This window comes from Oncorhynchus masou, chromosome 13 (assembly GCF_036934945.1).
Source record: "Oncorhynchus masou masou isolate Uvic2021 chromosome 13, UVic_Omas_1.1, whole genome shotgun sequence".
Classification (NCBI taxonomy): Eukaryota; Metazoa; Chordata; class Actinopteri; order Salmoniformes; family Salmonidae; genus Oncorhynchus; species Oncorhynchus masou.
In genome coordinates this window covers 56282927-56293164 of record NC_088224.1, presented here as the reverse complement: position 1 = coordinate 56293164, position 10238 = coordinate 56282927, and the positions used below count along the sequence as shown (strand labels likewise).

General features: G+C 40.8%; 1 protein-coding gene and 1 long non-coding RNA gene across 2 annotated transcripts; one reads left to right on the top strand and one right to left on the bottom strand.

Moving 5' to 3' along the window:
* Window positions 1–1332: 1332 nt before the first annotated feature.
* LOC135553357 (uncharacterized) lies at window positions 1333–2358 on the bottom strand. Its single transcript, XM_064985507.1, has 2 exons — window positions 2321–2358; window positions 1333–1981 (listed from the first exon to the last, which is right to left on the bottom strand). Exons 1-2 carry the CDS (start codon window positions 2356–2358, stop codon window positions 1333–1335), a joined length of 687 nt encoding a protein of 228 aa, XP_064841579.1.
* A 4652-nt stretch (window positions 2359–7010) lies between these two features.
* On the top strand, window positions 7011–8753 carry LOC135551496 (uncharacterized). The gene is made up of 6 exons (XR_010457321.1): window positions 7011–7068; window positions 7830–7890; window positions 7978–8028; window positions 8295–8339; window positions 8422–8483; window positions 8665–8753. It is a non-coding gene; the product is annotated as an uncharacterized LOC135551496 (long non-coding RNA).
* Window positions 8754–10238: the final 1485 nt, after the last annotated feature.

Genomic DNA, 10238 nt, shown 5'->3' with positions numbered 1-10238 from the left:
GACGTGTGCTTATGTCAAATGTGCTGTCTCTTATAATAGCTATGTCCATTCTTTGGTGCCAGTGGGCTCTCCATATTTTACTCCTCATAATGCAAAAGGAAGACATATTAAGAGCAAAATACTATTCTTTTTTTGTTGCACGAAAACCTACTGTTCGGGCATGTATCCATTTCATTGCATTTGAAAGAGAGGGCTTTATATAACATAGAGTTTGATCCAGGGACGGCACGAATAATGTTAGTCTTCCCATTGGTTGGATGAGCATCTGCTGAAAATATATTCTGTAGAAGATCTAAAAGCATGTCTAATGTAAACATGTTCATCATGTTCAGGAGAGTGGAGCAGACATGAGTCTATCCAGTATCACGGGTGCTTTGCCTGTCAATCTGTCTGTCTGCTCACTGTTGAGAGGTCTGTGAGGTGGATGCACATACTCAGGAGGAATCAGAGCCTGTTAAAACCCTATCTAGAGATAGGAGAGCTGCCTCTGGTTTTGTTTTTCTGCCCTAAGCCTCAGTGGGAGGCTCGCTGTGTGACTTGCCAAAGTTCCTCCTCAAGGCAAAATGGAAATCAAACTTGACTAAGTGCAACCGGGAAACACAAATTGATGCACAGTAAAGCAAGTCAATGAAATGTGATTCTCATTCTTATCACAGGGTAGAGGTGCATGCAGAGGCGCTGTACTCTAAATCTGGCCATTACTAATAGGACTGCCAGACCATATAACATTATTCACCATGTCTCTCTCTCTCTCTCTAGCATTTGTTATCTATCTCAATCTGCAGCAGTTGGAAACTGAATGCACTTTGGCATCTCCTCGTCCTGTACACAAATAAGGTTATCACTGGCCATTTCTGTATAGTGTTACCCTTGGGCTTTGACTTTAAGTGCTGTGTTAGCGTGCGGTGCTCATACGGGGAGCCTCACCTTCTTTGAGCTGTGTCATATGTGTTCCATAGCTGCTGCTGAGATTTTCTTAAGCTATGCCTTCCACGTGAGCCAGTGCTCTGCACTCCGCTATCACAGTCAAGATCCACCAAGGTGCAATATTCTGTTCCATTGTGGCCTTGCTCCAACAGGACTATGATGAAGCCGTTGAATTAGAAAAAAATGACTTCTCAGGACCTGGGACTTGTAATAAGAGCCCTTTAGGGTAGAGAAAAATGGAGGATCAATCAAGATCATATATTACACACTGAAATGACTGAGAGCCTGTGTGATCATTTTATAAGTGCATTTCCAGCTCATCTAAAGTCTCAGAATGAGAGACTGAGGTAATGGACCTCTGATCAATGGAGAAAAAGATGCAATTAATGGAATGGAGAGTGGTTGCTATGGTGTGAGGCAACTCCCGCGACAGTTTTCGGCTCTCGGATCCACTATCTTTGGTGGTGGCTCTGGTGCGGGGGTCGAAGAACCCACTCCTCCCGCGGATCTAGCCATGAACCCAGGCTGGACGCCGTGTCTGGACTGGGCATCGGCGTAGAGGAGGGCTCCTGCCATGGAGCTGGAGGTTTCATACCGTTGACCGTCGCTGGAGGTTCCGGACCGTGAAACTGTCACCGGGAGCTCCGGACTGAGCACTGTCGCCGGGAGCTCAGGACTGAGCACTGTCGCCGGGAGCTCAGGACTGGGCACTGTCGCCGGGAGCTCAGGACTGGGCACTGTCGCCGGGAGCTCCAGACTGGGCACTGTCGCCGGGAGCTCCGGACTGGGGATCTTCGCAGGAAGGCTGGTGGGTGGTGCCGACACTGGTGGTACCGGGCTGGTGACACGCACCTCAGGGCGAGTGCGGGGAGCAGGCACAGGACATACTGGACTGGGGAGGCGCACTGGAGGCCTGATGCGTGGGGCCGGTACAGGTGGCACCGGACTAGTGACACGCACCTGAGGGCAAGTGCGGGGAGAAGGCACAGGACGTACTGGACTGGGGACACGCAGTTCAGTGAAAGTGCGAAGAGCAGGCGGAGGATGTACCTGACTGGGAAGATGCACTTGAGGGAGAGTGCAAGGAGCTGGCACAGGACATACTGGGCTGTGAAGGCGCACTGGAGACCTGGTGGATATAGCCGGCATCAATTGTACCGGAACTTTAACACACTTCTCAGGATGAGTACGGAGAGCTGACTCAGGTGGCTTTAAATCGATAACACGCTCCTTAGTGCAAATGTCGTGCATCATCCACCAATTCAATAACTCATTTCTCTCTCCTCCACATTCTCCCTCAACTCACTGACAGTCTCTGGTTCACCCCCCTCAACTTTCGCCGACCACTCCTCACTCTATCTGTCCCAATATTCCTCCTCGGTCTCTGACTCACCCCTTGGCATTGCCGATCACTTCATGTGCCACCCCCATTTTCTTTTTTGAGGCTGCTTCTTGGGCTTGCGTCGTGGCCACGAACCCTGGCGTCGTCTCTGTTCTCCGTTATCTCCTTCCGTCTGCTGTGACTCCTGCCAAGGAAGGATCTCCTGTCCTTCCATTTTTTACTCCCAGGTCTAACTTATTTTCCCCATTGTAGCACGCTGCTTGGTCCTGGTGTGATGGGATATTCTGTCACGTTGTTCAAATTAATGATCGCTCCAAGGCGCAGCGTACACATACTTTTAATTAATAAAGTTAAGCAAATAAAGAATAAACAAACCATGACGACAATGCAGTGCGAACAGGCACCTAAACATAAACAATATCCCATAACCCACAGATGGGAAAAATGCTACTTAAGTATGATCCCCAATTAGAGACAACGATAACCAGCTGCCTCTAATTGGGAATCATACAAATCACCAACATAGAAAATGAACCTAGAACCCCACATAGAAAAAATTAACTAGAACAACCCCCCAGTCACGCCCTGACCTACTCTACCATAGAAAATAAAAGCTTTCTATGGTCAGGACGTAGCAAGATTAAAAAGACCATGGAGCAACGTAGGTTCATTTATAATGAATTACACAAAAAATACTATTAAAGTTCATTGTACTGTTTACTGCATGTGAGCCTACAACACCACATGGACAGTTAATTCCCCATCACAATGCAATGTAACCAGTACTACAGGATATTCATAAAACATCAGTCTATGTTTGCCCTCTAGTGTAGCTTTGTGTTACCGTTGGGCAAACCGGGGTGTTGTCAGAGGGGTTTATTAAAGGAAAGATTCACCCATTTTGAATCTTGAAGCGATGTTCTATCAATTCCCGGGGTTATTTCATGTTTCCACGTGCACCTGAGGTATTCACCATTCAAACAGGCAGAAAATTATCACATGATGATCTGATCATATGATGCAAAACGTCTGTTTTTCTGCCTGCTTGAATGGAGAATATCTCAGTGACACATGAAATGACTCCGGGAAATGATAGAACATCACTCAGATATGCGTAAATGCGATATAACATTCAACATGGGTGAATATTTCCTTTAAGTAGACCAAAGCCAGCCGTTATTGCATTTGTGCTCATGGGACTGCCATACGATTTAACCGAATATTACATATTTCCCCCACACACAGTAACAGTAGTACATTTTAGGCAAATTTTATGACAAGCCAAACGCTTTCTGAGTCCAAACTGACATCTTTCCAATAACTACATTATTAGAAAAACAACTTTGTTTGAGGTCTGTGCTAGTTCTCAAAGCGAATGAAGCAGTCATCTCTGCCTGCTGATTGCGAGGCAGGGGGAAGCATGTGCTGTTTGCTAGCTCGAACTTTGCTTCCCGTGAAACAGAAAAGGACAAAGTAATGAATGACAAAGATGTTCAATTAAATATGCTTTGTTACTGTAATCGTCATTTGTGTGTTCTTGTTCTTAATTTTGGTCGATGATAATTAACTATACGATAAGTGAGCCTATAGCCATCCATTTAATGAAAACTGGATTGTTAGCTAGCTACTAAGGAAAAATTAATTAACCTTGTAAATGGTATAATTGTGAAATCATCTGCCACTGCCACTCTTGGTAAATAAGTAATACAAGAACTAGCCAAAGAAATGTATTTTAAGTCATGTTCAGTTTGCGCCTAGTTAGTTCAATTAGCTTCACATTAGCTTCCTCTGCTCTGGGATTAGATCTAGCAAAGACATAGTAGTCAAAAACAACAGTTGGGTCACCTGCTACTGTGCTCTATTCCATTGGCATACTGTTATGTCCAGCTCAACCCCTCCATCTCACTCTCCCCCTCTCTCTTTCTGCTTATCTTTCTTCTCTCTCTGTCCAGTTAATGTCACCTATCCCGGCACTTACTGACACCGACCACAACACCTCCCACCTATCCTCTGGCCATGGATGTCCATGGACGTTGAAAGTAGTTGAAATTTGGTCCGTCCACCCTGGACGGACCAAATCTGAACATATCATAGACGTCTATGTTTCACAAGCTTGGACAGCAAAGTACAGTAGAGCACAGAAGAGAACCGTACAGTACTACTATACTGTAGAGTACAGTAGAGTACAGTACAGTAAAACAGAGTACAGTAGAATGTACAGTATTGTACTGTACTGAACATAACTACTTTACTGTACTGAACACTACTCTGCTCAACTGTGCTGGGCTGTACTGTACTGTACTGTGATGTCCAAACTTGTGAAACATGGATGTCTATGATTGGTTAGAATTTGGTCTGGTCTGGACCAACAAAATGTGCAGTTGTTTAGGGATGGAGCTTATTACAATACTAGCCAGTGTGTAGAATATTATTGTGCAAAAGAAGGATATTGCATATTTATACCTTTTTGTGTACCTATTCAGGATACATCACCATGATATTCATATGCATAATTATGCATTTCTGTGTAGTGCAGACCATGTTACGGGATGTAAATCCACTTCACCTACTGTGGTTTGATGGGGGTAAACTTGGGGTCATGATAGGGGCTGCACCAAATGTTTGATGTATTATAATGATTGATTATTCTTATGTTGTATTAATAAAGGGGAAGGGTTATAAGACACCTCCCCACTACATTTATAGGGTCCTAGACTACAGATTAACAATATATACTGTATATGCATTGTAAGGTTTAATATTGTTCCACAGTTATTTTCTAGTCTCTGCCTCTTATAAAGAAACGGTCTGCGAGATGTGTGAGTTATTGCAGTCAAAACAGGGTGTCTGTGAGAAAGTGCCTCAAGGCTAAAAGAGATGCATAGACACAGAACACTGCAGGGGAGTGAAAGAGATAAGAGACTAGTCAGACATACCACTATAAAGCAACTTGGGGAGTGGACATTTACTGCTGAGCCCTTATAAAACACTGGAACTATTGAATCTCCTGCAAGTTTGTAAAACTGTATATGATTGGGCTTGGTCTCATGAGTAGAAGATATTGACATCGGCAGTTACATCACTATGGGTTGACTGCAAGCATATTAAAAGCAACTTGGACATTTCCTATTTTGCAGAACTCAGGAGAAACATCAGATGTATGTGTGATGTTTGATCTTTGACTTCTGTCTACAGCTGTATTTCAATTAAAATGGTTATGATTTATAAGTGCACATTTTGAGTGTTCCTTATTTGTTAAGTAAATAACGGAGCCCAGAAAAGTGGAACCAACAGGTTCAATAACCAAAATATTGTTTTTCAAACTCACAGTGTCATATTTTAGCAGACACCCCATTCTTTCTGCAGACATATTTAAATCTTTGTGGGAACGTTGTGGGAAAGTAATTTTCTAATAACCAAAGAAGAACCTTAAGGGAACGTTGCTATTTGATAGGGCGAATCACATAGTTCTGAGAAAGTTCAATTACCTTTGTAAAATAACGTTATTTTGTTGGAATTTGATAACTTGTATATAACGTTCCCCACATAGTTGTAAATAAAACTATTCCCATAATGTTATGGGAAAGTTATTTTTCTAATAACCAAAGAGAACCTTTAGGGAATACTGCTATTTTGGTAGGCAAAATCACATAGTTCTGAGAATGTTCAATTAACCCAATAATATAACATGATTAATGCCAAGAGTGTGCAAAGCTGTCATCAAGGCAAAGGGTGACTATTTGAAGAATCTCAAATAAAAAATGTATTTTGATTTGTTTAACACTTTTTTTGGTTACTACATGATTCCATATGTGTTATTTCATAGTTTTGATGACTTCACTATTATTCTACAATGTAGAAATAAAGAAAAACACTTGAATGAGTAGGTGTTCTAAAACTTTTGACTGGTAGTGTACATTCCCACAACTTCCAAGGAACCAAATGTGCTAGATGGGTACTTTCAGAAATCCCAGACCTGGCTGGAATATTATGGGAGGCAACCCATCTGTCTAGAAAGACTATGACATCTTCACTGTGTACTGATCCTCTCTGTAGTAAATTTCTGGAGATGTCTTAGAGCAGGGCTGCCCAACCCGCTTGCTGGAGATCTACTGTCATTTAGGTTTTCAGTCCAACCATAATTTAGCATATATGATTCAGCTAGTTAAGGTCTTGTTTAACAGCTAATAAATAGAATCAGGTGTGTTATTTTAGGGTTGTACTGAAAACACACAGGACGGTAGATCATTGCCTTAGTTATATGGAAAGAGGGATGGATGGTCTGACTTCCTTCAGTAGACTTTTGAGATTCAATGGAGTGATAAAGACTAGTGTAATGTCGCCCTCCAGTGATAGGAAAATATAAACCGTCAAATCACCAATATTATTTGTAGACACATTGCAGGTTTGGTATTTTGGGCCTATGAAGCCTTTCATCAAATCTCATATCAATGTCTTGGAACATGTGGCCTTGATGAAATATAAGAGAACATTTTGAACTTCCCCTTTGTAACAAGAAATATTTTAATGTTTCCTAATAGGCCTATCAACAGCTTACAATTATTTATGTGGGCGTTGCCTAAAGTCAAATTAAACTACATCACAGATTATCCATTATATTGACCAGATACCCTAGTGTGCGTTCAAACAATGAAAATAATTATCTTCGAAAATGGAAAGCAGTCGGAGGGAGAATGTCTGACTGCAGTGTGCAGTTTGGGGCCAGGCTCAATGTGGGCGGAGTCAAACGCGTTTAACCCGAACCCTTCCCGTCTCCTTCAAAGATCACCGAAGTTGAGGTAAACGTTGAAGGTATCAACGTCAACGAAAGCGAATCTTAATCAAACTTACATGGATAAAAATATAAACCATGGAAGTGAGACTGTCATTTTGCATAATGTACTTTGTCATATTCATGTTATACCAGTGCAGTGGTATATTTTTATGACCAATTACCGCACCGATGTTAGCATAGCGTTAATTAGCACCCATTTGCACGTGAGCTAGCTAATTGCTCACAATGAGGGAATCTTTATTTGTACAAATTTGCCTACATGAGCAGTAAACCCAGGTTTACATGTACAGTTATGTAATCGATATGATCGTTGATTTTCTGTGCTTCTTCAATGTATGCCTTGTGTTTGGCTGGCTCTAAATGTGTATCGTTGATGCCCTTAGTTACACATAACGAGTCTACACAGCTTACGCATAGTATTGTAACAACCCTGGGTTTATAAACCCGGAAATCGAACCTGCCGCACGAGCATGCTTTTGCGGCACATTCTATAGCGCGCCGGACCATAAGAGAAACTTAAAAACACATTTTCGAAGAAAGCATACACATTGCTTTGAAACCGTGTCCAAGAAAAGATTTTTGCCATGTGGGAAATTGTGTTTTTGCAGTCGAAAATACATTTTCTGGTCCAGCAACACTCATACATGTGAAAAATACTCGGGCTAATTCATTTCCAACTCTGTTCAAAACTGTTATGCATGCTGGAGTATTAAAAAGCTGTTGAATTGTAGTTTTTCTTTACTTTCACATACACTGTGTTCACAGGAACATTGCTTGATTCTTCTCCCCTGGACCTTGGGGGACTGTTTTTGTGGATGATGTTAAGGTTAGATATTCCTTTAAATTATTCCACTGAACTGTACCATTTCATTGACACTCCTTTATTGAAAATTGTACCTTGTTCACACCACAGGGCCTACCAAAGCAAGGTTTCTCAAACAACTGTGGGGTGTTTGTTTTGATGGTAAGATGCTATTCAGTATATATTAGTCCTATTTTCTGTTATAACATATGAAGTTATTATTATTTCTGTGCTTGTGGCATGCATAGGACACGGTTGTTATTGCTCATACTTTTTCTTGTTTTTTATTCTTGACACTTTATGGGACCAATTTCCTACAGTTTTTACACTACATACACAATTCATACATTAAAAACTCAAAAACAACAATCATTATTGTTGTTATCATAACTATCAAACTTAACAACCTACTCTTTCTTAACTTACAGTATGCTCTGTACACTCCAATGGAAGCACAGTGTGATTTCACTGAGGTATGTCTAAATTAGGAAATTCTCATCACTTTGGGATATAATGTTTTTTGGGGATCCGATTGTGTGATTTTCTTTTTCAAAGGAAAACATGCAGCAAATTAGGCGATGGTGGTGCCTAGTTCTCCTGTAGAACTTTCCCATGCAGTAAGTCTTGAACATTATAAAAACTTTTCATTTGCATCCTTAAAATCACTTATTTCACTGTAGACAGACTGACCTGAATATATTTTCATATTGAATGTATGTAATGTATGTCATTCACTCACTAAGATCTGAATATATTTTAATATTGAATGTATGTAATATATGTTATTCACTCACTAAGATCTGAAGAAGAGAGGTTGAAAGATCGAAAAAGGCGGCGAAAACAAAACACACTACAGGTAGATGTCATATGAAGAGTGGTATAGTCTTAAACCCATGTTTAAAGACTTAACCCCCCCCCCCCCTCTCTCATATGATGAGTGGTATAGTCTTACCCCCCCCCCCCCACACACACACACACACTACAGGAAGATGTCATATGAAGAGTGGTATAGTCTTAAACCAATGTTTAAAGATTTAACCCCCCCAAGAAGTCACAGCAGGTTACATCAGCATCCAGCTCTGCAGGATCAGGTACGTTATAGGCTATTAGCTAAAGTTAGGTGCATTCTTGTACACACATCCCTAGAGGTTCCTTTACATTACGTAATGACCACAATCTGTTTTCTTTCTAGACGATACTGAAAACAAAATGCATGGCGAACTGGGAGCTGTGAACTGGGAATATAGTCTACTGTGTGTAATGCTGAAGGCTTGATGCATGGCAAGATGTACTAGTTGTGATGATTTGTTGAGTAGTTATAGATATCACTGAAAACCCCTTTAGTAATAGTAGATTTCGTTTGCATGGTGGTATTGTGAAAGTGGGGTGTAATTTGTCTTGATCACCCAATGAGGCACTACTCTTAATATTTATTCTTCCTTTTTCTTCAAGGATACAGATGTTCTTCTAAGGGATACCCTAGAGACAGCAAGGTTTAATTTAATTTTTTTTAAATTTTACCTTTATTTAACCAGGCAAGTCAGTTAAGAACATATTCTTATTTTGATGCGAACACCAAACATTTAAAGGCACCGTTTCTCTCCCTAGTGTAATTGGGATGGATGAAAGACCGCATTGACCCTTAAAGAACTATGGTTGTATGATGGCCTGGATGAAGAGGAAAATATTCTCCTCAAGAAACCATTCATGTTACAGAGAGATGAGATGTTCTATGTGACAAGAAGAAAATGACTGTCTTTGCCTCTTTTGAGGAGCAGGAGTGAAGCCATTTTTGAGGAGTGATCAAACCTTGTTTTTGTCTGCTGTCTTAATTGTTAATTGTGTTATGTTTAGTAAAGATGCTGTAGAAGTCACCCGAGTCTCTGATCTCTGTACTGGAGCTGGTATAACTTAATGTACAAAGCACATTCAGCTTGTCAGTATGTCTATTTGGTATATTCTGTCTCCATTCTCATGAGGAAAGTAAATAGCATTATAAATCAGGATAGGTAGTAACTGTGTGTGTGTGTGTGTGTGTGTATATATATACACAATGAAATAATATAATTACAAAGGTATAACATTTATCAACACAATTTTAACAGTACATGACATATATAACAAGTCTGTTCACTGCAACAATATATGTAGCTTGTCTCAAATATAGCATGAAGCAAAAAGTGTTACAACACATCTGCTGGTACTTTATATGTTTCATACGATCTTCAAAAATGAAATCTATTTGTATTCAACGTGTGGCTTGCGCAAACATGTGTGTTTGGATTCAGTGTATGACTGTCAAACCTCAGACAAAAACAGGTGGGCGGGGTCGAACGTTGAGCCCGCCCCGGATTGCACACCAGTCATTTTTT

What these genes read in the sequence shown, in the direction of transcription:
- LOC135553357 (XM_064985507.1), bottom strand. Translation starts at nt 2,358, where the DNA reads ATGGGGGTGGCACATGAAGTGATCGGCAATGCCAAGGG. An exon ending in GTGATCGGCAATGCCAAGGG is followed by an intron (nt 1,982 to 2,320) that starts GTGAGTCAGAGA and finishes GCATCTTCCCAG; the next exon opens with TCAGGTACATCCTCCGCCTG.